Source organism: Equus quagga, chromosome 6 (genome assembly GCF_021613505.1).
Source record: "Equus quagga isolate Etosha38 chromosome 6, UCLA_HA_Equagga_1.0, whole genome shotgun sequence".
Classification (NCBI taxonomy): Eukaryota; Metazoa; Chordata; class Mammalia; order Perissodactyla; family Equidae; genus Equus; species Equus quagga.
The window spans coordinates 59,633,651-59,661,339 of NC_060272.1; the positions used below are offsets into that span (position 1 = coordinate 59,633,651).

A 27,689-nucleotide genomic window follows, 5' to 3' on the forward strand; every position below is an offset into this window, starting at 1 on the left:
TTTCAGAATGCCTTAGGAGACTCAAAGTCTGGACATGGATTCTATCTCAGTCCCCGATGGCCCTTGCAAATATACGATCTGAAAGATGCTGAGATCTTGAGCTGTTCCTCAGGGATTTGTGGTCTGATTCTATGGAGAGTCCTAGAGACCTAACTCCCTCCTTGAGCAGAGCCAAGACCCCAAGGACCTCAGACTCAACCTGCTTTCTTCAGGATTCACCCAGGGCAGAGCTGACACAGCTGAAACAGTCTAGAATACATCCACATCTCTGGTTGAACCAGGACAGAGTGGGGCGGGAGAAGGGTACAAAATCAACTATTTGTCCAAAGGGCTGTCTGTTGACAGTCATTAACCCAGCAACACTGCGGCTCAGTGTCCTCTCTCCCATTGGTTGTAAGTGAAATCTCTTCAAAATATGAGAATTTCACTTTATCCTTAATTATTTATTTATTTATTTTTGCACAAAACTGCTAAGGACTTATCATCGAGTACCTTGCTTTGAAATCACAAATCTGCCTGGTGTGCGTGTGGGTTTTGCCTAAATCTGCACAAGAATGGAACATTTTGTTTTAGGAATGTGAAATGTATGAAATGCAAATCTGCCAAGAGGCTTCCTCAGAAGTGCTCTGGGACTAGGCAGGGCAATGACCTTCCAAGGGAGGGTGAGAAGACAAGGCAAGTCTGAGCCAGGTAACGCCCTTGGTTGTGGTCCAGGGAAGATAAAGAAGTCAGACCACAAGGATAGAGCACATGAAACCTTCCTGTGCTCCACTAACTCGGTTCCATAATGAAGTGAGAAAATGGAGGTGTGGACGCCCCCAAATTCCAAGGCCTTTAGACTCGGTGGGGGCAACGGGCAGGGAGGGGCCTGCCTGGTGCTGCCAGAGGATAAGACAATGCAGGCGGCGAACCCAGGAAAGTTCACCTGATTTTGCTACACCTGCAACATTGAGGCCGGAGGTAAAGTGGTTGGAAGCGAATTCAAACTGGAAAATCCAGGTGGCTCACGGGGCCGACCGGCCCTCACCCGTAAGTGCCCCTCCCTACCCTTCCCGACCGGCGTCGGACCTGGGGCGAAGGCAGGGTCTAGCGCGGAGCCAGGCCCCGCCCCTCCCGTCTGCCCGCCTCCGGCCCCGCCTCGTTCCCCGCCCCCTCCCGGCTCCGCCAGTCCCGTCTGCCCGCCTCCGGCTCCGCCCCCGCCCCCGGCTCCACCAGTCCTGTCCGTCCGCCTCCGGCCCCGCCCAGCCCTCAGGGTGCGCGAGCCGCCTCCGCCCTCGCCCCGGAGCTGGGAGGCTGCGAGAGCGGTACCGCAGTCGCTGCCTCAGCCGCTGCGGAGCTGCGGATCCTCCTCAACCGTCGCTGAGCCGCGCCGGAGCCCGGCCGAGGAGGCTGCCGCCGCAGCCAGGACCCCGCAGCCCCCGCCTCCAGCCCGCCTCCGCTCCCCGAGGGCGCCCCAGGCCCCGCCATGGTGAAGGTTACGTTCAACTCGGCTCTGGCCCAGAAGGAGGCCAAGAAGGACGACCCCAAGAGCGGCGAGGAGGCGCTCATCATCCCCCCCGACGCCGTCGCCGTGGACTGCAAGGTCCGAGGGCCGGGGCGGTCGGGGAGGGGCGCTCGGGCCGGCCGGGGCAGCTGCGCGGGGCGGGGCGGCTGTGCGCGCCGACGGCCCCCGAGAGAGCCGAGCTCTCCCTTCCCTCGGGCTGCTCCCCTTTCTTGTCCGGCCTCAGCTGCTGCTTTGTAAGGAAGTGCGTGTGCAGGAAACGGTGCCAACGCGGGATCGGGGGCTTGGGAAGCCCGGAGAGAGCAGGATTGAAGAACTGTGCCGAGTTCACGGTCCCTGGTGCAGTCGAGGGAATGTGCAGGGGACCGAGACTGGGTTCGTTCGCCCTGGGGACCTGCGGTAACATGCAAAACAACGAAAACCGCCACAGACTTTGGCACTTCCTTCCCAGTATAAATAATGTGCCTAAAATGGCTGACATCATTACAAGCCTAAACCTCTGCGCTTCCTACTTTCGTTTCTGGGCTGAACAGCGCTTGGACTAAGTCCAGCTACTGTAAGCCTCTTAATTTTAAAAGCATTTTCTTCTTTACCTCCTTTTTCCACGGGCCTTCGGTTTCGGCAGGTGAACTTCACGGTGGGGTCTGGAGAGGAGGCGAGGGAGCGGGTGAGGGGAGAAAGCGAGGTGACGGTGCCTTCAGAGTAGGTTCTGGCTGTTGATTTTATAATTAAAACGAATATTCCCGGTAAAGATCAGTAATTACTGTGTGGAAGTTAGTGTAAAACTGACAATTGGCTTTTAAGTTATATCACATCTTTATGAGGCCACCTAACGCTAAGTGAAACTAACCGTAAGAAACTTGTCCCTTATAAAATTCTCTTTTATTTTGCAAAATCCTCCTTTTAGATCTAAGTAAAAATCAAGAGTGGAACCATAATTGTGCTAACTTTAGTGGCTTACAATAATATTCGTTTAAAATATGATTGTAATTGTCTCAAGTTAAAAAGGAAAGCCTCACAGCCTTTTTCTACCTGATCTTTTAGGCTGCACAAATTCAATCCTGTAGAAATTAACTGCAGAAGTTATTTACGTTGCTTAAGTTATTTTTTCGTTAGCATTTTTCAAGACCTATTATGTAGGGTAAACTTAGTTTTAACTTAAAAAAACCCAATAATTTGTGTGCAGCTATGAGAAATAAGCATTATTTTTTATATAGTGTAATGAAAATTACTGCTGAAAAATAGGCCACTATTCTACTATAAAAATGTTTGAGAGTATAATCTTAACCTACGTGCCTGTACTTATTTTTTGGAAATGTTCTAGTTCCCTTAAGGGCGTTATGCTAAGTGAAATAAGTCAGACGGAGAAAGACAAATACCGAATGATTTCAGACAAATCTAAACAAACATACAAACAAACCAAAAACAAATTTATAAACACAGAAAACAGATTGGTGGTTACCAGAGGGGAAAGAGCTTGGGGCTGGGCAAAAGGTTCACGTGAAGGGGGTCAATCGTATGGTGATGGATGGTAACTAGACTTTTGGTGGTCATCACTTTGTAATGTATACAGATGTTGAATTATAATGTTGTACACCTGAAACTTACATAATGTTGTATTCCAGTTTTACCTCAATTAAAAAAATAAAGGGAAAAAAAGCCTTACAGACATCAGGGGTTGATTTTTAAATGACTGCCTTGTCTTGAAAGAGAAACAGTAAACTGATTCCCTAAAGGGATTAAGAGTTTGGGTATTGGTATTGTTTTCCCGAATCCATTGCAAAAGTCTTGGTCTTAAAAGAAAATGTTTGGAATGCAGAAATGATAAGTCCAGTAGCAAATTATTATCTTAGATCTGTGTTTATCTAACATTCATTGTACCTAAAATAGATTGATAGTCAAGTGCCCAGTCACAGCAATCTCAAATACATTTATATATAGAGAGAGAGAGAGATTTAATCCTATTATATATCTTTTAAAAATCTGGTGAGCAAATATAACTCCCCCAGTTAAAAAGAGAGAGGGAGAAAGCATCGGATGATGTCACTGCAGACAGCTTTTCTCTGTTCCACTGTAGTGAAGGAGATTTGAAACTCAAGACAAAAAACAATTAATTTGCTAAGCAGCTTTAAAGCTGACTTTTGACATTTTCTGTCATTTCTGAAATGGTGACCCTGTTTTCAGATTTTCAGGATTTCTCCTATTTTCACTGTATTCAAATTTTGTGCTCATAGCAGTGGTTAAAAAGTAACCATTCATAGCTCTGTGCTTTGTTTTCCATTTCTATTTTCTCGGATCCCCATATCCAAAGAAAAATACTGGAGCTAAGCTGTGAGGGCCAGAGTCTTCCTTTGTAACCACACAGCAGTCATGGATGAATTGGCAGATACAAAATGACTAATTCTTTTTCGAGCTATAGGCTCAAAGACTTCTTTTCTTCAGTGAGTGACAAAATATTGCTCTACATTAAAAGTAGCATTCTTATAATTAGTCACTTAACGCTAAATGAAAAACTTAACGATAACAGACATTTCTGAAAGAACAACTGATCTCTTCATCTTAGAGCTTAGGCAGTGATTACATAATGTTCTCTGTCTCCTTGGGGTGACTGTATGTACGGTAACCACCGAGTTTGCCTGGCTTCTGCACAGAATCAGTCTTCGTGTGTTTGCCTGGGGCATTTCCTTGCCTAGTTGGTTGAGAGAATCAAGTAAAGCTAGTTATAGAGCAGAACTCCTGAACAGGAATTTTTAATACCTTTAACGCCTCTAGACCACAATATCCCAAAGACCAATGTTTTTCAAAATGTACCCTTAAGGGTCACCTGCCCTGGTATCATCTGGGATTCTGGTTTAAATGCAGATACTACTACCTTATGCCACAAGAATTCTGATCACTCCAGTCAGCTGGCTTATGTAACACGCATTCCAGCACTTTTACACTGCTCCTGTCTTGCTGTTTCTTTAGCGCTTTTCTCACTGCAGGGTGAGAACCCTCTGGAAGCAGTTCCATTGCCCCATTTTTCAGTCGTGTCTTTTCAGTAACTGTTAATCCCAACAGCCGTGTCTGTTGATTGTATTATCTCCCCTAGCTTGCTATTTATTACTCTTTTCCTACATTTTCCCCTTAACTATTTTCACCTTCCTCCACCTGTCCCAATTGGCACAAAGCTCTTATAGGTATAGACACAGCAAAGAGTATGACCTATGTTTTGTATAACAAATTTGAAATTATGTGCACGTTTTATGTTATAGGCAGCAATTCATTCACTTATGTTTGTGTCTATAACTTTGAACTTTGGGAAATTGTTTTATATGTGCAAATGACAAAGAAAATACTTAATGGACAGAGTTGGAAGTCCCAGTTTTGTCATTACATAACTGGTTGATCTTGGGCTTAAGTTTTGAGTTTTCTTTCTCTGTAAGATGAGAGGGTAGGACCAGATGGTCTGTAAGGGCTCTTCCAGTTTTAAAATTCTGTGAAGATGCTGGGATTGCATAATTGTATTTGGCAGGAATTAAATTGTCTTAATAGTGAAAGATAACAACTACCTCCTCACCCTAACCAGATCGTTGCCTTTCTCCCTCCCCATGTTTAGCATGTTGCATTCCTTCCTCATATTAAGTGGCAGTGGGTCAAAGAGAAAGGAGATGGATAGAGGTATTATGTAATAAGCCATATTTTCATTTTGGGTTACCTCACTGTACAACAGTAGTTGTCAACAACTCTTTTTGTTGTAATGCCTAATTGTGAAACACCTTTCCCAATATCAGACCTCAAAAAAGCTTAAGTTTGCTTCGTAGGTATCCCCACAGGCTGTTTGCTGATGTGTAGTGTTGCCTCTTCTCTATCCCAAGTTGTAGTTGTAGATGTTCATAAAAGGGAGAGAAAAGTCTGATGCTTGTAAGGGGGGAAGCTGGGGCAGGATGGAAGCGAGAGAAAGTGAAGGACCCCTAACCCAGTTTAAGTTCTGAGTTACCCATCACAAAATGGCTGTTTGGACCCTAGTTCTTTACACTTTCTGGCATTTCCTGTTTGCACAAACAGGACTGAAGGGTTTGGAATTTAGCTTAGTGGTGGTGGTGGTGGTGGTGGTGGTTTTTTGGAGGGGCAGAGAGAAAGAGGAAGATAAAATATATGATGACATTTACTGAAATGTGTTGATCTTTAGAGAAAGGATTGAGAGCTTGGTTCTCTTTAACGTAAGTGCATATCGTTACCTAGTTGTGTAATTTACTGTTTGGAAACGTTGGTCAGTAAAAACTTTACAGTCATTACATTTTGGTTCTCCATGAGGGTGTTGATATCTGAAATGAGGGCTTAGTACTGGGAGATGAATTAATTGTCCCTGTGCATACCAAGTGAGTTGGCAGGACCTCCTGTGTGCACATGCCCGGTGGGATGCAGAGGGTGGACAAGGTTACCTATTATGCACTTGGATGATAAATTACCTGCATGGGGTCTTCCCAGTGTCAAAATAAACATATTTTCTTCACACTAGACAAAAGCAAGCATACTATCCTTGGCCTGTAAGATGTTAACAGAATTCGACTCTGCCATTGAGGAGGTTTAAGTAAATAAAAGTACTTTTTTAACCAGAAATATCTCTTGGAACACATGGTACAGGCCTATTTAAATTGATTTAGAATTTAACTTAAGAAGTTTTCATTATGTTTTGCTACAGGTTGACTTGCTTTATAAAGTAGTAGTTATGGGACATTGTATTTCTCTTAAGTTCTGTCATACAATAATTTAAATATCTGGAGTGTCTATTTAAAAGACATTTTCTTTTTCCTAAAAGCAATACTTCCTGAATTCATATTATAACTAAAGCTTCTTGGACTGCTTTGTATATTGTAGTGTCAGTAGAGGAAAATACTGAAAAAAATTGTGTCTTTTCAAATATGATGTTAATGAATTCATCCTCTTAAACTTTTTGGTAAACTTGGCACTTTTTATTACAGCTTAGACTGAAGGAGTTAAAGATTTTGCCATGAAAGGACGTTTTCAGGCCGTAGCTAATGCCTGTTAAAGGATTTTACAATTCTGAATTTCTGAATGAGGTGGTTTTTGTCTAAATGATGTAGAAAATAGTAACACTGGAGCTATGTTTTTAAGAAGCTTATGTGTAAAGAATTATTTCCCAGCTCTCTTATTTTCTTTGCACAAAGCTTAACAATGAAAATCTTTTACAGGGTAGACAGATGAAAGTTGAAAATTAGAAATTTTATTACAGATATGACCCTAAGAACTTCATAAAAAAATCATTTAATTGTGATTATCTCCTTTAATGAGTATTTATGATACACATTCTTAATATCTTTAAGGAAATCTTTAAACACATAAAATCTTTAATGTGTTACTGACAATTGAATGAACAAAATTATTTTAAACAGTCGACTTTTTTTTAAGCTCTTTAATTGATTAGAGGGAAAAAAGGACTTTATGAAGTATTTCTGTAGTTCGGCCATTTGGGGGAAAAATCAAGTAAGAATGAACATAGACTTTTTACTGTTAACCAGAAGAGTTTCATTCTTGAGTTACAGAAATAAAAAAAGTTTCTCTTGTTTTTATGATAGAGGAATATTCTGATTTTTCATTTCATGCTTTATGTTTAAAAGCCGATGAATTTCCAGCAGAAATTATATGACTTAGAGCTAATGTATATATGTCAGAAGAGAAATTAATGTTGAAATAAAATTTGTATAATTTATAAAGTTTACTAAACATTTTCAAGTTAAATATCTAGGGAATTTATTTGGGAAATTGACAATAAGTATGGTGTTAGGTATTTAATACTTTGAGATTTAAAAACATTTGCATATACCTTTTTTTGGCACAGTTGAATTTCATACTTTAAAAAACAAGAAAGGGCCCGGCCCGGTGGCAAGGCAGTTAAGTGCGCACGTTCCGCTTTGGCAGCCCAGGGTTCACCAGTTTGGATCCCGGGTGCGGACATGGCACCACTTGGCAAGCCATGCTGTGGTAGGCGTCCCACGTATAAAGTAGAGGAAGATGGGTGCGGATGTTAGCTCAGGGCCAGTCTTCCTCAGCAAAAAGAGGAGGACTGGCAGTAGTTAGCTCAGGGCTAATCTTCCTCAAAAAGAGTAAATAAAATAAAAAACAAGAAGTTTTGATGGATTTTTGTATATTTGAATGTTTAACTTTTAATGCCAAAATTATTTTTAAAAATATGTCTATTTTGCAGACCAAGGTAAGAGTAAAGCTTAAATGTTAAATTTTCTCTGCTTTAAATATGATTATAATGTTTAAAATTGTTTAATCTAAAAATCAAAAGGTAAGTTGCATTGTTAAGTAAATAACTTGAATCACTGCAGCATCCAAAAGAAGACCCATCTTCATGCTGAAAAACATGATTTTAAGAGGCAGTCCAAGTCTGCATTTCTTAAAATGCATTTTTTCAAGCCAACCTCTCTAGTATTTCTGTTCTGCTGTATATACTACTCTTAGCAGTTTTTATCTTTCATTTAATAGCCTTCTCCTCAATTCATTTTTTCCTTGCTTTCCTCTTAGTGCTAGGAAAAGCACTTCCTGGCCTGTCATTTTCAGCTAGGGCAGCACGAGGTGTTTTAAGCAGAGAACACTGCCTCCTGGGCCCAAGCAGATGAATTGGTGAAGCTGGGTGTTTCGCATATTTAACAGGTTAGAAGTCTCCATTTTCATTTCAAGAAAGTAGATCCAGTGTTGCTTGATCTTCTCATTTTTAAAGGCAAGCTAGAATCAGGGTTTTTATTTAAAACCTGATTTTTAAATATTAACTAATTCATACGGGAATTTCAGGCAAAAACCCTGAAGGCCTGACATGGGCCACTGTTATACAGCCTCTACGCTGTCCAGATGTGCCCGTAGCTAAGGATGATTTTTACATTTTTTAATGGTTGGGGGGGCAATCAGTCAGTTTCTCCCTGTTGTCCCCGTCCCTTCACTCAGTAGAGGAGTACAGTTCAGGAAGCAAAATTGTCTGCTTATTCAGAGCCCAGACTATGAGGTTATCCTTTAGAGTTTGTCTTGTGTATAGCACTTACTGTGACATTTGGGTAAATTACTTCAGCTCTCTGTGTCTCGATTCCTCTGTCAGCAAAATGGCAAATATGATAATCTCTAAGAAGTTTATCACAATGCCAGGAACAGATAAGAGTAAGACTCAGTAGATATTAGCTGCTATTATTATCGCTGCTACTGCTATTACTACAACCACCACTCTGTCACAGCGTTTGTCATTCATCAGATTGTTAAACAGTTAGATGATCTGGGACCAAATGGAGCATCATCTAGTTTTCCTTTTTGCTTTGGTTCAGCTTTGCAGATGTTACTTGTTTTGAGTAAATTTCTCTTAAAGATTTCTAGAAGTAGACGACTTCAAGATAGAAGTAGAAAATTAATGAAGCAGAGCAATTTTTCATTTTTGTTTTGTTTTTTATAGACTAATGCCTCAAACCTAAAGCCGTTTTCAGATAGTGTTTGATCCCACTGGCAAAAGATAATATTGTAAGCTAGACCTGATAACTTGGCAAGTCAGGAAACCTCCCAAGCCTCAGTTTCCTTATTTGTGAAGTAGTATGGTGGTACCACACCTATAGTGTTAGAGTGACAAAGTTAATGTCCCTAGTACATAGAAACTCATTAAATGTTAGTGCTTTTCCTCTATCCTCATCTGTTATAAAGCCCCATTTTCACCCCCTCATCGTTCTTCTTTTGGAATATTACTTGTGGTATTATTACTGCTTAGCCCTCCCTCACCTGTCAGTTACTTAGTAGTAGTGTTGATAAATCACCCCCCTCCAGGTTTTCTGGTGAGGGTTCGTTCCTGCAGCAGCAGGACTCTTAGCATTCAGTAACTATAGCCATTTTCATATAAAAGTCTGTATTTCTCTATTACATAATAGGTGTTGCTAGAATCTTGTAAATTTAATTTTGGGTTTTACCAAAGTAATACTTAGTCTTAAAATGCAAATAGTCCTGCCCTATCTCAGAGGAACCCACTTTTTAAAAATTGCACTATACTTATGTATAGTAAAATGCACAGATTTTGAGTGTACAGTTAGATAATTTTAAATGTATGCACCTGCACTAACTACCCAGTCAAGACAGAGTATTGCTATCAACTCAGGAAGTTCTCATATCCTTTTGCAGTCTGTCCTCCTCTCCACTTTGAGGTACCCACTTATTCTAATTTCTATCCCTGTAGATTAATTTGAGGCAATAGCACTCACTCTTTAGCTTCTTCTGGTCTTTTTTTATTAGGGTGACCACTAGGCTATGCCGTGCCTTTCTGCAAATTAGAAAAAGGTACCTTCTGTGCGGTTTTGGTGAGCAGAGCATAACTGGATTCTGGCCCCACTGATCCCCTTTGTCTGGCATCCTTGTACTCAGAACAACCTGGCCAACTGTACATGGTGATCCTAGCTTCATATTTCTGTAAATAAGTGGTTCTCAAACATTTTGGTCTTAGGACCTCTTTGCACTCTTAAAAATTGTTGAGGATCCCAAAGAGCTTTTGATTTATGTAGATTGTCTCTATTAATATTTACTGTATTAGAAATGCAAATGTATTAAGATAATAAATATATAACATGTTAACATAAATAACATTTTTATGAAAAATAAAATTTTCTGAATAACAAACTTTTAAGAAGAGTAAGAGTAACATTGTTTTACATTTTTGCAACACTCTTTATTGAATAGTTTGGTAGAAGACAGCTGGATTCTCCTGTCAGCGTCTGCAGTCAGCCTGTTGTTCTGTCACGCATTTGGCTTCTAGAAAACTCCACCGTACACTAGTCAAAGAATGAGAATGAAAAAAAAGTGTCTTAGTTTTATTACGAGCATGGTTTTGACCTTGTGGACCACCGGAAAGGGTGTCCCTGGACCATATTTGGAGAACTTCTACTCTAGATACTTGCTTATACTGCTGTTTTGTGGTTTTGTTTTTTTGCAATTTTAGATTACCTACTGGCTTCCTAATATGGAAAGGGAATGTTAGCCTTTTCTATATATTTGCATCCTACACTCATATTCTTCTGGTATAGTTACAGTAATTTCTGGTTAAATTGATAAGGCTTTTATTATAAGTGACATAAACATTATTTACACCTGAGTAATATAGTATGACTTTATTCTACTTCCTTTCTCATACAAAACCATTTTATTTTGCCTGGATTTGATGATTGCTGTTTGGTCAGAGAGGGAGAGTTGCTTAATTTTCTATATATTTATTGCTAATTCATCCTCAGACTCTCTGACAACCCTTCTGTATCTACAGACTTACCAGATAACTTATCAAGTTTCATATTTTTCTTGGCAGTATCCCACTTGTCATTCTTCATTCTTACCAGCCAGACTGGTTGCACTCTAGGCACGTTGCTATACAGATGTCCTGAGAGTAATTACCATCCTGGAATTGAATTACCTTGGCCTCCGTCCCATATTGGATTTGCAGTTTTATAAATCTGAGAAAAAGTATCTGAGATCAATTTTTTTAAAAGCTTGCCTGTGTGAGAATGTTTGTTCTGTCCTCACATGTAATTGTTAATTTATCTGGGTATAAAATTCTAAGTTAGCAGTAATTTTCTTTCAGCATTTTGATGGCATTGCTCCGTTATCTTCCAGTCTGATGCCATTCTGATTCCTGGTTCTTTGTACATAACTAGTTTTGTTTTGTTTTATTCCTCTAGAAGCTTGAGGTATTTTACTTATGTTTTTGGCTTTCAAAATTTTTATTGACAATTTATCTGTTCTCATTCATTTCCATTTTCTAACTTAAGGTTTATTTATTTGTTTATCCCTTTACTGTCTGTTGCACTTTCAGGAGGAAGTAAAGATAACCGTTTAACTGGAAATCAATAGTATGACTTTCAACTCAGCTATCTTGATAGCTTTTTAAAGATTTATTAGACTATTTGCTTTAACATTAAAAATGGACTTAATGATTAATAATAGATAAAAATGGTAACCATCTGCATTATTATTAGCACTAGTTTAAGGTCAGACAGTATGGCCTAGAAAGATCTATGAGGCCTCTTCTGTTCTCCCTCTTTAATGTTCCAGAACTGTCTCCTTCATGAGTGATTTTAGAGACAACTTACTCACTACCAACTTTATGATTTTGCCTTGTAGCTTTATTACTCTAACTTTTCTTAGGTTTCATTTTTATATTTAGTATCTTGCCTTTCTCATTTATCTTGAATTGCTTATATGCTGATGTCTCTGACTTACTTGCCTTTATTGTTTTTGCTTCATGTGCATATGATTTTAATACTTTTTGTTACTGTCCTTTGTAAGTTGATGAACAATAGAGAAAAATCCTGTTTTGTCAACATGTTAATAATAGCTGCACTACTGTTGTAATGGTTAATATATAGTGCTTATTAGGGGCTGGCCCCGTGGCCGAGTGGTTAAGTTCGCGTGCTCCGCTGCAGGTGGCCCAGTATTTTGTTGGTTCGAATCCTGGGCATGGACATGGCACTGCTCATCAACCCACGCTGAGGCAGCGTCCCACATGCCACAACTAGAAGGACCCACAACGAAGAATATACAACTATGAACTGGGGGGCTTTGGGGAGAAAAAGGAAAAAAGTAAAATCTTTAAAAAAAAATATATAGTGCTTATTATGAATGTGGCTCAATTTAAGTAAACCCATTAAGATGGCAGAATTCTGTAGAAACTCAGACTGTGTCATTTCTGGTTGGGTATGAGTATTATCCAGTTGTGACATGGTGTCACTTCACTTTCTACCAGAGTTAATTTGCCTAAGCTATCATTTATTCAGGTGGTTGATCTAATAGCTCCATGCTTTTCTTTCCCTAAGATGCACGTGGAGTCAGATGATATTCAGGCCTTATTAGTTCTATGATACTACACACATAATTTTACTTAACTTCTCTGGGCCCCATTATATTTATCTGTAAAATGATGTATTGGACTAAATGACCTTTCGTGGTCCTTCCACAGGGGATCTTTTCTTTCTGAGAACTATACTGATCACATATATGATCATTGCATGGCCAAACACTATACTAGGAATTTTAAAATTACTAAGCACCCAAACCGTCAAGAAGTACCTACTGTAGCTGAGGAAGACCAAGTATGATGTAAACCAAATTAACCACAACCTACTTAAATGTCTGTATCTATGTTCACAAGAAAACAACAGCCCTGGATCCAAGAACTAGGAGAGTGGTGGAATAAGGGAGCAAGATCACATGACTCCAGAGTATTTCTTGTCCATGCATTGGTGTTAGGCATAGGTTCAAAGCACTCTTTATATGTTTGCTATAGAGACACAAATATCTCTGATCTCAAGAACTGGAATAATAATAATTCTTATTATTATTTTTCTTTGGTGAGGAAGATTGGCCCTGAGCTAACATCTGTGACAGTTTTCCTCTGTTCTTTCTCACCACCACAGCGTGGCTTGATGAGTGTCGTGTAGGTCCGTGCCCAGGATCCGAATCCATGAACCCCGGGCTGCCGAAGCAGAGCACACTAACCTAGCCACTGTGCCACTGGGCCAGCCCCTGGAGTTATTTTTTTATTGTCATTTTGTATAACTTTCAAAATTCTAAAGTCAGACAGAAAATATAATTTTCTGGATTTAAATTATTTTGTGCTTTTAGAAAAATATACTTGGAATTTTCTTACCAAAGTTCTGCATTTTAAATGGAATTACTCATATTTGAATATGAATGTGTAATTATCTTAGTGAGTGACATTAAAATCCAAGATTTATGCAAAAATGAGTCCAGAACAGGTTTGCTTTTTTTTTCCCTCTAATCTTGACACTTGTTTTATAATGAATTGTAGAGAGGAGAACATCCCTGTTGTACTTAAAATTCTTAGGAAGACAGTTGATATTCTAATTGGGAACAATATGAAGTCGTGATTCAGCCAGTGGCAGAAGAAATCTACATTAACTAATTTATCCGTCCTTGCTAAAGGCTGTCATGAACAATAAATAACATTTGTATATAATGCTGTTGTTTACAAACATCTGCCTGTTAGTGCTAGTTTGGGCTTTTCTTTTGACTCCCAGTACTTTAAATATCACCAATTTGAATTTGAAAATCTGACATTTCACTTCATAAAATATTATCACTAGTACAGTTCTCTTCAGTGTAGATTGAATAAACGTTGTATAGAAATGATGGTCATCTTTAAAAATATATAGAAAAAAGAATAGAAGAGTTTAAGGTATTCCTGTATTCATATTCTGCTTTGCACCAGATACTCTGCTTGCCCCTAATGGTACAAAAGTGATTAAGCTATGATCCAGCACTAAAAGCCTTTACAGCCTGATTTTTCTTTTTAGTTTTGACCTATTTTTTTTTAATCTAGGCCTGTGCTTAATATTATATAATGCCAGTAATTTGGTTCAGATTTCATAAATTTTTCGCAATAGTTAAATTGTTATGCAGTGGTTTTAAAATTTTAATTTTTTTGTTCCTGTATTACTGCTTGTATATATTGTCATAGGATTTGTTAAAAAAAAGTCATTCAGAAGAAATCTCTTCTATAGACATTGTAATTTTAGATGAATTTCTCATTTTTTAAACCTCTCCCTATTCCATGTACAAAATAATGCAGTAACTTTGTTATTCATGGAATGCCAATCACTTGGAAACCTGCTTCCTTTTTGTGTGTCAGATACAACGTTTCTCATGTGAACTTTGTCACCATAGTTGAGATAGTACCAATCTTATTTGAAAAGTCAAATCAGATAGCAAAATTCAGATACTGATTTAAATGAACAAGAGAAAATGGAAACAAATGTTTGGTGCCTTGATAGATTTTAGCTTCTTAGCCGTAGATTTTGTGTTTTACATACAGCAGAATGCATTTGGTGATCAGTGTTGTTAATAACGTACAGATTGCTGGATCGTGCCTTTTTGATGCTCCCACACTGGGGAAGGAAAGCTGATGTGGACGGCAGGTGAACAGAACATGCACCAAGGGTAAATGAATAGTACTGGTATTTACATGACAGTAATCAGTTGGAGCACCACCTACATAGCTTTTGTGGTTCTGAGAATATAGTTAGGAAAGCATTTTGAAAATTTTTAAATTAGGTTTTAAATGATAACCAAGGTTTGTTTTTGTTATTTTAAAATTCTTATTGGAACAGGAAGTGATTTAATTTTCCTCTCCAGCAATGTCGTTTCCAGTTGGCCTTTTCAGTATTCTGCTGTAGATTGCTTTCTATTGGTTTCAACCCCAGCACATACTTGTTCCAGCCTACCTTTCCCAGCTGTCAGATGGTGGGGATAATAGCTGTCATTTATTAAGCACTTACTGTTTACTCTGTACCAAGCAATGATCTAAATGCTTCACATATATTCCTCATTTAATCCCCACAACAACCCTATGAGATAGGTGCTATTGTGAAGCCACATTTATGATGAGGTAATTGAGACAGAGAAGTTAAATACCACTTGTCCAACTGTTTCCCATCCTCCAAAATGTGGACATTTCTTCTCTGCTATCCATCTTTCCATCTTTGTCCTTCTTCTCTTTCTTACAGGTTTATGTCTTTCTTTTTCAGCTTCTTTAGGTCATTTGATGAGGTCTTAGAAAAAACTGTTTTAAAATGTACGTGTTTTGTGCTACTCTGAGTTGAATAAATTGTATTGGTTCTTTTCTGCATTTCTGTCTTGTTTTTCTACTTAAAGTGTTTTTATGTCATTGCTTTTTTTCTTTTCTTTTTTTTGTAATGTATTTTTTAACCCTAAGAGAGATTTTCCTCTTTAGTATTCTGGTTCCTAAAGTGTCGCTGTTGCATTTGTTATCATAATGCAAAATGGTATATCTGAGAGCTTTGAAAAAAAAGTCTCTTCTGTTTCATCGTATAAAGATGGCTCAGACAGAACTACCCGAGGATGTGAGGTGATGTGTTAGTTGGGAACAGAGTAAAAGCTATGTGAAAACCCTTGCATTTTGTCTGAGTTAAGTTTGTAATTGAACCACATTTACTGAAGCCTCTTAGGGAACTGATTGAGGTGACCTAATTCTTGACGAATTGAAGTACCAAAATTTACCCTTCATTTTGCTTAAGATATAATTGGTTAAGGAATTTTACTTTATCAGATGATGATAATATTTGTTTGAACCAGAAATTAGTGCAGTGCAGGAGCGAGAAAGCTTTTGAAAGCCATCTTTCTACACTACCGTTGAGTGATTATAAGGCCAGTGTGTCTCAGTGTCTTCATTTATAAACTGGGGTACGGACTTGAGGTTTTAGCAAGATTAATGAGATGATAATTGTGCAGCCCCTGTGGGAGTTCTTTACCTTTATCAGCATAATTTAAGGTGCACCAGTTTTATTGCAGTACAAGGGGAAGAAATGTCTCTGTGGCTTGTTTCAAATTAGGCCAGGTAAGGTTATATACCCCAGTAAAGGAGCTCTTGTTGATGAGTGATTTTCTTTTTTCTTGTTCATTTTTGTTGTTGTTCTTTATGAAACAAACCAAACATACAAAACACAGAATCTGTAGTACCATTTTATATATTTTTAAAGTCTTAAACATTGCATACTGTATTATCCAACTTGCTTTTTTTTTTGGTTCAACGTTATGTTTCTGAGATTTATTTCAAAATCAACAGTACCAGTTGGTTTCATTTTAACTATTATTACATGAACCTGTAATACTTTGTTCTCCACTTGATGGACATTTAGGTTATTTCCGATTTTTTTCTTATTGACAATTCTGCAGTAATCATTTATTGGACCTATTTCTTTATGTACGTGTTCAAAAGTTTATCTAGGATTATATTCCTAGGAATGGAATTGCTGGGTCATAAGATATATATAGCTTTAATTTTATTAGATACTGCCAAATTGTTCTGCAAAGCAACTGTACTAACTCCTGTCAACTGTATGAAAGTTCCCAATTCCCATTGTCCCACACTTTTGCCAGCACTTGATGTTGTTAGACTTTCTTTTATTGCCTGGTATATAGGAACCCAGTTGATTTTTCCCTCACTCCCCATATTGAAATATAATTTACATGCAATAATATTCACCCATTTTGTGTGTATAATTTGATTGAATTTATGGTAATTGTATAAAATCGTATTTGTACCACCACAATCAAGATATGAAACATTTCTATCACCCTAAAAAGTCTCCTCGTGTCTCTTACCTCTCCCTTTTGCCAGTCCTTAGCTATGGCAAGCTGCTTCTTGTCATTAGTGTTTTTGCTTTTTCTGGAATTTCATAAAAATGGAATCATGCAGTAACTCGTCTTTTGTGTTGGACTTCTTTCACCAGCATGTTTTGGAGATTCAGTGTGAATATACCACAATTTATTTTTTCATTCCTCAGTGGATGTTTGTGGTGTTTTTAGTTTGAGGCTAGTATGAATACTGATGCTATGACTGTTCATGTATAAATCTTTGACTCAGTTGATTTTTTATCTTCAGCAGTCTTGCTGAACTGTAATTAGTTTGAATAATTTGACTTTCTCAGATTTTCTACATAGACATTATATTGTTTACACATAATGACAGTTTTGTATTCTTTTTCTAATCTTTATATCTGTTCTTGTCCTTGTCATTTGTGTGCTAGTTAGGATCTCTAGTACAATGTTGAATGGAAACAAAGAATTAGTTTTAATGGGCATCCCTCATATTCCTGACTTGAAAGGGTATAGTGTAAGTCTGAAGTTTCACCATTAAGTATGAGGTTTGCTGTAGGTTTTTGATGATTAGGCTTATTCACGTTAAAGAATTTCACCTCTTCCTAGTTTGCAAAGAGATTTTATTATGAATGGGAGTTGGAGTTTGTCAAATGCATTGTCTAAATATTTTGAGATGTCATGAGGTTTTTCTTGTTGAGTCTTATATGTATGGCTTTTTCTTTTTTTTTTTTTTTAAAGAATTTATTTTTTTCCTTTTTCTCCCCAAAGCCCCCGGGTACACAGTTGTATATTCTTTGTTGTGGGTCCTTCTAGTTGTGGCATGTGGGACGCTGCCTCAGCGTGGCTTGATGAGCAGTGCCATGTCCGCGCCCAAGATTCGAACCAACGAAACACTGGGCCGCCTGCAGCGGAGCGCACGAACTTAACCACTCGGCCACGGGGCCAGCCCCCATGTATGGCTTTTTCTTTTAAGCTTGTTCTTTCAAGTGTTAAAATCTTATCATTTAAAATTGACTTTTAATAAATCGCTTAAATTAAAAACTTTTCTGGGGCCGGCCCGGTGGTGCAGCAGTTAAGTTCACACGTTCTGCTTCGGTGGCCCAGAGTTCGCTGGTTCAGATCCCGGGTGTGGACATGGCACCGCTTGTCAAGCCATGCTGTGGCAGGCGTCCCACATATAAAGTAGAGGAAGATGGGTGCGGTTGTTAGCTCAGGGCCTGTCTTCCCCAGCAAAAAGAAGAGGATTGGCAGCAGATGTTAGCTCAGGGCTTGTCTTCCTCAAAAAAAAGAAAAAAAACTTTTCTGTCTTGAATATACTTTAATCCCTTCTCCATGACTCAGATTGTGATATGGAACATCATTTATGTCTGTCTGGCATAATGTTAATTTTGACTGTAAATTGCTTAACATGTGAGCCATGTCTTAGTCATATTTGAATTTCCCACGGGATCTAGCATAGTACATTGCAGATGACAGGCCCTTAATGAATGTTGCGCCGGGCTAAGTATGTAGGGCTGCTGTTCTTTGCTAGATGGCCTCAATCTGTTGTGCATCAAGAATTCTTATGTTGCCCCCACCCCTCATTATCATGCTGGCTGCTGAGGTAACTCTTCTGGGTCATTAAAAAAATCAGTAACTAAGCTTTTTAAGAAAATATCTAAATTTCATTCATTCATCAAATGTTTGTTGAGTGCCAACTAAGTGACAAGATTGTCCTTGAGCTACCAGTAATGCAAAATGAAAATGAATGGTTACTCACAAAAACCCTATAGCCTAGTAGGGAGAGAGAAGATCTGTATGTGAATTATTTTAACACAAGGTAGAAAGTGATTACTAGGAATTTAAAGAAGAAAGAGGTTAGATGGACTTTGAAGACCTGATAGCTCTTTTATGAAGTTCGTGACTGTGGTGCATGGACTTTGAGTCTATAATGGCTGTTCAAAGATTCATTTATTTCCTGATTCTTAAGCCATGGTTCACGTTATTAAGGTGCTGAACAAGTGACCTCTGGCTAAGTGAAATATTTTACACGTTGAATTCTTTGAGAAATTTTAATTTTTTGTTTTATTGTCATAGTCCCGAAATGTGATTTTTGAATGAACATGAGAATTCGAACTCCATGGCATGGTATACAAAGGTCCTTTGTGATCTGCCCCAGTTAGCTCTCCATCGCATCTCTTATGCCCTCCCCACCACACAGGGTATTCCAGCCATGGCACGTGTGGTTTCAGTCTGTCTTCTGCCTGAGTATTTGTCCTTCAACATTCCACTCCGGTCTTTTCTCCCCTGAGAAGTCTTCCCCAGATGCTATCATCCCTTCTTTCGTTCTCCTATTAAAGCCCATATCATACTTTTGTTCTTTTTGTATATTTATTTTCCAGGTTCATCCGAATGAGCTCTTTCTTGGCAGAGAGTGTATATACTGAGTGCCTAGCACAGCTTTTGGCACACAGTAGACATTCATAATTTATTCAGAAATTATTGTTTGTTGACCAGTTAGAAATGATATATCAAAAGACCTGGAAGCTTGTCCTCAATTTGACAGTTGGGACTGCATATTCTTCTACAAGTGCCTGCCCATGCTCTTTGGCTATTCATTTATGTGCTACTAAGGAGGAAAGCCTGCCAAACAGAGTGGGTGTTGTACGCACATTTGACTGTCTCAGCAGCTGATACCAAATGTTTAGAAATGACTATTCCATCTGTCAGTTTCATCGCCCCACCCTGCCTCCACCCTAAATAATTATGCTAGGAACTATTTCTTATCTCCTTAGATATTTATGTCAGACAAGGACTCAAACAAAACACTATATACTTTGTCATTCAAGTTTCATAATACCTTATGTCTCCATGGAATTCCTGTAACTTTCTACTCACAGATGGGATATCTTGTATGGCTTGATAAATTCCTCTAGGTGTATTCTCACTGCATACTGCTTCCTTGCAGTATGCTCCTCGCCTCATGTATACCTTCAGTGCATTGGCAAGGACGCCTGCCACAGCAGAGTGTGAGGCTCCCGTTTGAGCTAGTCCTCAGATTGAAAGGCGTTTGCTCTACAGTGTTAAATTCCGTCATTAAAACCTCAGCCAACCTAGGCACACACTATCTGGCTTTAAATTGTTCTTGGTTGGCTAGGACATTTAGGATTGGGCTTTTCCCTAATAGTAGCAATTTAAAATTCATCAGCTTAGAATTGAAAATATAACGTTAGCTTTCATTCTTTCCTAACTGAATTCTTGCTTCATATCCAGCATTGTTCATACAGTTTTTCTTCCTTTTTATTTATATCCTATTTATCTGTGGAGGCATAGGTCAAGTCTACTTTCTCCCCTAATCCATCCCATATTGAGTTTTCCAAGTAAAGGATAGAGTCATTTACTTGAGAGGCTGTAAATGCATCCTGCTAACTTTAGCATATCTTTTATTATGTTGGTTTCAAGTTAGTTGGAACCTTTCTTTTGTTGTCCGTACAATTTCTTGAGCCACTAGTTATATAATACCAGCAGCAAATCTCGTTTGTTTGATATCTCTTTTCACATGAACCCGGGCGCAAGTCAGAAATGAGCTATAATTCAGAAGTGACAGAGTAGAGGGACTGAGTTAGAAGGGCAAAGGCAGTCCCCAAGGACTGATTGTCATCACCCCGGATGACACGTGATGCTCAATTATTTCTTTGAGGAGATCGAAATTAAAATTCTACCAATTTTGTGTTAAGTTGTATGTCTCCTGACTTTATAAATGTTTTTCATATTGAATCTTTCTTCATGTTTTTCTACTGCTTCTATCTCAAAAATGAAGAACTTTGTCAGACTGGGATTCTTTGAGGTGGGACAGTGGATTTACAGGATTATTTCTGGATAAGTTTGTCCTAATTTTTTGTTTGTTTGTTTGCTTTTGTTTTGTTCTGTTTTGTTTGTTAAAGATTTTATTTTTTTTCCTTTTTCTCCCCAAATCCCCCCAGTACATAGTTGTATATTCTTAGTTGTGGGTCCTTCTAACTGTGGCATATGGGACACCGCCTCATTGTGGCTTGATGAGCGGCGCCCTGTCCGCACCCAGGATTCAAACCGGCGAAACCCTGGCCCGCAGAAGCAGAGTGCGCGAACTTAACCACTCGACCACCGGGCCAGGCCCTGTTTGTTTGTTTGAGGAAGATTACCCCTGAGCTAACTACTGCCAGTCCTCCTCTTTTTGCTGAAGACGACTGACCTTGAGCTCACATCCATGCCCAACTTCCTCTACTTTATATGTGGGACGCCTACCACAGCATGGCTTGTGAAGCAGTGCCGTGTCCGCACCTGGGATCCAAACTGGTGAACCCCACCCCACCAAAGCAGAACTTGCAAACTTAACTGCTGCGCCACCCAGGCTGGCCCCAAGTTTGTCCTATTTTTTGAGATTCTAATTGTTTAAAAAGTTTGTTTCATATTGTTTGTTCTGTCCTTTATTTTCCTCTTAACTTTTTTTTGTGTATTGTTAGGAATGGCTTTATACCTGGTATGAAATATTAACTACCTGCAGCAGGCTAACAGATAATTTTACAAATAATCTAATATACCCTGAAGTTGTAATATACAAGGCTCAGCACCATGATACTGCATGACAAAGTTGTGTTGTAGCCTTTTCTGTATTTTTAAATGTTAGAAGAAATTTTAATCACCAAAAATTGTGCACAGAAAATAGAGATTATGGAATATGTTATTGCCCCAGAGATATGGGTAGCAGGTGGGATGTTGAGAATTAAAAGGCAGAACTCTCCCAAGGGACTGATGTCTTAGCTTAAGAGGCATTGTGCTGAGTCCTGGCACCACCACTCAATCATTCCTGAGTTGATCTTTATTAGGGACCTGACTCCTTTGGTCTTTATTTCTTTGTTTATAAAATGACAATCCTTAAAGTTCCTTTCACTCCTGACCTTTCCGTGATCTTGACTGGAGATAGATACTGACCGTCAGTCTTTTTCATATTCTAGGACCCAGATGAAGTGGTACCAGTTGGCCAGAGAAGAGCCTGGTGTTGGTGCATGTGCTTTGGGCTAGCATTTATGCTTGCAGGCGTCATTCTTGGAGGGGCTTACCTGTACAAATACTTTGCACTTCAAGTAAGTGGAAAAATGCTAAGAACTTTTTTGCCTTGCCTTCGTGTGTATTAGAACATTGGCCCAACTTGTCCTAGCCTGCACTTTTTGTCTGTGGTCTTTAGCCAGACTAGCGGTCCTGTTTTAAAGCTGTGTTTAAAAATCTTCTGAATAGAAGTTTGCTGAGCCTGTTAGACAGTCAAAAAAGCAGAATAATGTAGTTTTGGAATGATGCTTACTTAAGGGTATAGATTGTTGGGTGATTTTTCAAAGTTGACTAACCTTCATTTTCCTACCATAATTAGTGGCTAAGCTATAGTGTTATCAATTGCCAGTTGAATAAATACATCAGCCACAAATGTCATGTTGATAGACTATAGCTTGCTGGCCAGGTGGGGCTCCCCAACAGTAGCCTTTTGCTTCTGGGCCCAGAGTACACTGGCACCACTTCTCTCTGCCCCTTTCCCAGTCCATGGTTTCTCCTAAGAGCTCTATGACTTCAGCAGTAATGTCGAAGTTCCTTAGGGTGAAAGTTCTTTATAACTTGAGTGTTTAATAGTAATCTCAGTGGGTTAAGACATAAGATTTTTCTTCAGATTATAATTATGATTTATGGTCTCTATTTTGTGATAGATTTCTCTTGGCAATAATTCAGTAGGTTTATTTTTTTAACATTTTGACATTTGCAGAAACTGTTGACATAGATTTATTAAAATAAGAAACACTACCAGAAGATGTATAAATTTTGTGCTTATTTTCTATATTTTTTGAGATGATGGCATGTTGATAGACATTATTAAAATACTAGTCATTTTTTTAATGCAATTTTTTACAAGAAATATATTTGATACAGAAAAAATCATTTGCAGTTCCACTGTTGCCTTAAGGTTTTGTTCTCTACTCCTAGTCTTTATTATATATGTATACTTCTTAAAAATAATTTTTATAATAATTTGCTGTAATCTGATATTTTCTACTTAGTTATGATATATTTTAAGGAAAAATCATAACTACCTCTATGCCTGTGGAAATTTCAGGAAAGCTGTCCCTCTTTTGGCTAATAAGAGAAAAATCATTTAATCGGTAAATCATATCAAAAGTTTTAAAAGTATGTTCTTTCAGAAAAAACATTAGTTTCTGAATATATTCTTTTATAGAAATAATGCCTACAGGTAGGAATAGGCCTGTGTGTTTCTTGTCACCAGATGGATAATTGCTTTTATATTCTATTTTTGTCGACCACAAAAGTAAAGAGAAAATCAACTGCTTTTCTCCTTCTGAAGCTGTTTTTTTACAATACTTCAAAACCTGATCTTAAAGAATGTATTAACTCTGTAATTAAACTGTCTGACTTGTCGTCTAAAAGTAAAAGTTTGCAAGCAAAATGCTATTTAAATAGAGGTGGCAGCTTAAGTAATGCTTACATTTAAAAACCTGTCTCCTGCTGACTTGCTGAAATGGTGTTTAAACTCTCTGTAGCCAGATGACGTGTACTACTGTGGAATAAAGTACATCAAAGATGATGTCATCTTAAATGAGCCTTCTGCAGATGCCCCAGCTGCTCAGTACCAGACAATTGAAGAAAGCATCAAGATCTTTGAGGAAGACGAGGTTGAATTCATCAGCGTGCCTGTCCCAGAGTTTGCAGATAGTGATCCTGCCAACATTGTTCATGACTTTAACAAAGTAAGCCAGGTGTCCCGAACTGTAAAAGGAATGCGAGCTCTTTAATTTATGCTTTTTGTAGTTTTAATTTCGGTATTTGCTAATTTATTCTATTTATAGTTTAGTTTTTACTTTAAGAAAAAAAGGACTTGGGTTTCTTCTGCCCTACAAGATAAACTGTCCACATTCGAAGGGCTCTTTATCTGAAGTGGACTCTCAGTGAACCTGGCCTTCCCCCATCTTACCTCTTTTTCCCTTGCCTTGGATGTCTTAAAGCCCACCTTATGGCTGTTCCTCCTTTGCTGCTAAATGGCTATTATTTCCTCTGTGCCCCCCATTTCCTTAGATAAGAGGTGATTTGTTTTCCCATTTCTATGTAGCATTCTCAGAAATCAGTAATTTTAGTTCTGCATCATTTTGTTCATCTGTTTTTAAGCTCTCATTCTGCATTTCCTCCCAGCTTTTGAAAATTGTTCGCAATGCAGAAAAGTTGAAGTAAAAATACAGTGACTACTCCAAATCCTCTGCCTGGTTCCAAAATTTTACATTCTTCATCTCTTTTTCTCTTGTTTGACACTTGATCCCTAGATACTTAAGCTGTTATCTCTTAAGAATGAAGACTTCATCCACATGACCAGGTCATTATCACATCTAAGAACATTAACATGATAATATAGTATTATTTAATATCTAGTTGATATTTAAATTCTCCCAGTAATTTTTGTCCCTTCAAACCAGGGTTTTGTTTCTTCCAATCGGGATTCAGACATTTGGAAGTTCAGATGTTACCTGTGGGTTTTACATCTGTGTATAAGTTTGCCATGTTGAACATTCAGACATATCATTGAAGTTAGCTTTGTAAACATTTCATGCCTGATACACATCTGATGAGTGTTTATAAACCTGTTTGAAAAATTACTTACCTCAAGGTAATAAACCTCATCCAAAGCAAATAGTACATTATAATAGCTAACACTTACTGAGCTCTTAGAAATCTGAGTGTTTACATGGTTTGGTTTAACTCATATTAATCCTTAAAACTCTGAGACAGACTTTCTCAACCAGCATCTCTCAGCTGAACCACAAGAACACAGAAAATCATTTAATAATTGACTGTTACTTCAATTCTCTAAGGATAGTTGTAACTAGTGCTATTCTAGATGCACAGGAGAGAAGTTAATTTTTACATAAGATGTATTGATGCCGTGGAGGGCTTTAGGGCTTACAAGTGAGGGAACTAAATCTGTTAATCGGATGATAGGTTATTTGCAGTTTATTTTAATAGTTTATTATTGTCATTTATTATAGAAACAACCCCTGATAAGAATTTTGTTTACTAGTAGCAATAATTTTCCTGTTGCATTACTACTTCCATTCCTATCCCACCAAATTCTTGATTTGTTGAAATGCCAAGTGAGTTACACTTTCTAAAGCCAGCCCGTTTTAATGGTACAAATTATTCTTAAAAATCCAGTTGATGCCTGTGTTACAAATATTAATCTAATGAAAATGTATCTTTTTCTTCCCAGAAACTCACAGCCTATTTAGATCTTAACCTGGATAAGTGCTATGTGATTCCTCTGAACACTTCCATTGTTATGCCGCCCAGAAACCTACTGGAGTTACTTATTAACATAAAGGTATAAAATTTTCAAATATTTCTTATTAATAATGCTGTTATAGCATCTTGGAATTCCCTGCTGAGAAATTAGCCTTATAGGAGCCCATCTTACTGAACATATAGCTAAAAATTTTAGGAAGAAACTAAGACTTGCAGTTTGGGTTTTTTCCTTTTAATATTCTATATTTTGAAATTAAAATACAATTTCTTAAATTATATTTGTTTTCCTAAAGGGCCAGAGAATAAATAGTAGGCTTGCAAGAAATAAGATGTCTGCTGCAACTTATTCAATTCTATGTTACAGACAGTAGGTAAACAAATGGCATGACACTCTTCCAATAAAACTTTATATATAAAAACAGATGGTGGGCAGTAGTTTACCAACCTCTGCTCTGCATTGTAGTCTCTAAGAGTTTTGTCTATTTTCTTCATCTGTTTAATGTATCTTTTGAGATATTCATGTCTATTCCTTTCCAAATGTAGGCTGGGACCTATTTGCCTCAGTCATATCTGATTCATGAGCACATGGTTATCACTGATCGCATTGAAAACGTTGATCACCTGGGCTTCTTTATTTATCGACTGTGCCATGACAAAGAAACTTACAAACTGCAACGCAGAGAAACCATTAAAGGTAATACTTTTTAATGTTAAAGTGTTGCAGAAAAGTTTGTTGTTTCATTTCATTGTGTTAAACTAGATTTAGATGTAGGCTAGTCATTGTTGCCAGTATGCTTGCCATGAGTGAGAAAATAAAACTATATTTTATCACAGTAATATCTCTAGATTTCTGAACAATCATCTGAATTCTAAATCGACTCTTTTCAGATAGAATAGGTGAATGTGAAATGGCATTGCCTGGGGATCCTGTTCCCTCATTTTCCATACAGTCGCCCAGTCCAACTTTCCATCCTAGCACCTTGGTTTGGCCATACTGTGCAAGGGTTCTTCTTATCCAGAGGGTGTCTAGAGGAGCTCTTCAGGTGAATGCTTAGAGATCTGGATTCTAAGCAGAGTTTGCCTTGAGGATCATGTTGAAGATAATCAGAGTCAGATGAGTTAGAAAGGAATTTGGCTGAAGAATTAAGAGCACTGACACAACTAATGTAGCTTTGCCAAAACACTTATCCTTTGTTTTCTCACCTAAAAATTAAGGATGAGGGTATCTCTTCATTTCCTTTCCAGATTACTGTACAAATAATGAAAGTACATGTGACAGAGCTGTAGAAAGTAAGAAGTGCCATTCTAATACACTGTGATGTGATTTCTTTGGAACTGTGGCATCCAGTACAAGTGCTTTCTTGGCTTTTTGTTAGCACTTTTAATAATGCTGTTCTCTCACCTCAGGGTGATCAGTCACCTGAAACCTACTGCTTGATTTCTTACATTTTAAAATTGTCTTTATTCTTCGTAACTTTTTAAAAAGCCAGACTTATACATATAATAAAATTCACCCTTTTAAATGTGTAGTTCTGAGTTTCAACAAATCACCACCACAGTCAAGATATAGAACATTTCCGATAGGTCATAAATTTATATGTATAGTATTGTTATTGTTAATAATATTCGTTAAGACACTTAGTTCAGAAAAGAGAAGACAATTATTTTCTCCAGTGTTAAAAAATCAAACTATAGAAGTCCACGGAATATAGAGTGAAATATTTCTATATGTCTAAATAATAACTGTGAAGATTAATATGAATGTTTATTGCTCAAGAACCAGAAATTAAAAGACTTTTCCCTCCCAAACAGGTATTCAGAAACGTGAAGTCAGCAATTGTGTTACGATTCGGCATTTTGAAAACAAATTTGCCGTGGAAACTTTAATTTGTTCTTGAACAGTCAAGAAAAACATTACAGAGAAAAGTTAAATATCACAGCATAACCCCGCCCTTTGTATTTTGTGCAGTGATTATTTTTTAAAATCTCCTTTCATGTAAGTAGCAAACAGGGCTTCACTATCTTTTCATCTCATTAAGTCAATTAAAACCATTACCTTTAAAAAAATCTTTTCTTCTTTCTAAGTGTGGTGTCTTTTATCTTGAATTAGTAGTTGTATGAAGTCCTAAACAATAGTACACTTCACCATAGATCTTAGGTATTAGGAAGAATTTAAATTTCTTTAAATCATTTAACCAGATTTTTACGTTTTAATTATGCATTTTTTAGAGAAGGGGTTATCTAAAGAATAATCACATATATGCATACGTAAAAATGGACCACAGTGACTTATTTGTAGTTGTTAGTTGCCCTGCTACTTAGTTTGTTAGAGCATTTGAGCACACATTTTAATTTTCCTCTAATTAAAATGTGCGGCATTTTCAGTGTCATATTTAACTATTTAGAGTATGATTTCCACCTTGATGTTTTAATAACCTTGGCATCTGCTGTAATAATATTTTAGAAAATGTTTGGAATTTAAGAAATAACTTGTGTTACTAATTTGTATAACCCATATCTGTGCAATGGAATATAAATGCCACAAAGTTGTTTGACTAAAGGACTGTGTGTTGTTTTTCCCATATAATAAAACCAAAGAATAATTTGGTTCTTCATATCTAAAGATAATCTATGTAAAAGAAGAAACAATTTCTTGAAAGTCCAGTTCTTTATATACTGTGGGTGAAATCAGAGATTTTTTTTAAAAAATAAAAGTAAGCTTTTAAAATAA

The 27,689-nt window shown here is 37.8% G+C and overlaps 1 protein-coding gene across 1 annotated transcript; it reads left to right on the forward strand.

Moving 5' to 3' along the window:
- The first annotated feature begins 1,313 nt into the window (after positions 1–1,313).
- On the forward strand, positions 1,314–27,689 carry ITM2B (integral membrane protein 2B). The gene is made up of 6 exons (XM_046664090.1): positions 1,314–1,582; positions 21,628–21,756; positions 23,212–23,418; positions 24,927–25,037; positions 25,502–25,652; positions 26,771–27,689. Exons 1-6 carry the CDS (start codon positions 1,466–1,468, stop codon positions 26,854–26,856), a joined length of 801 nt encoding a protein of 266 aa, XP_046520046.1. The 5' UTR covers positions 1,314–1,465; the 3' UTR covers positions 26,857–27,689.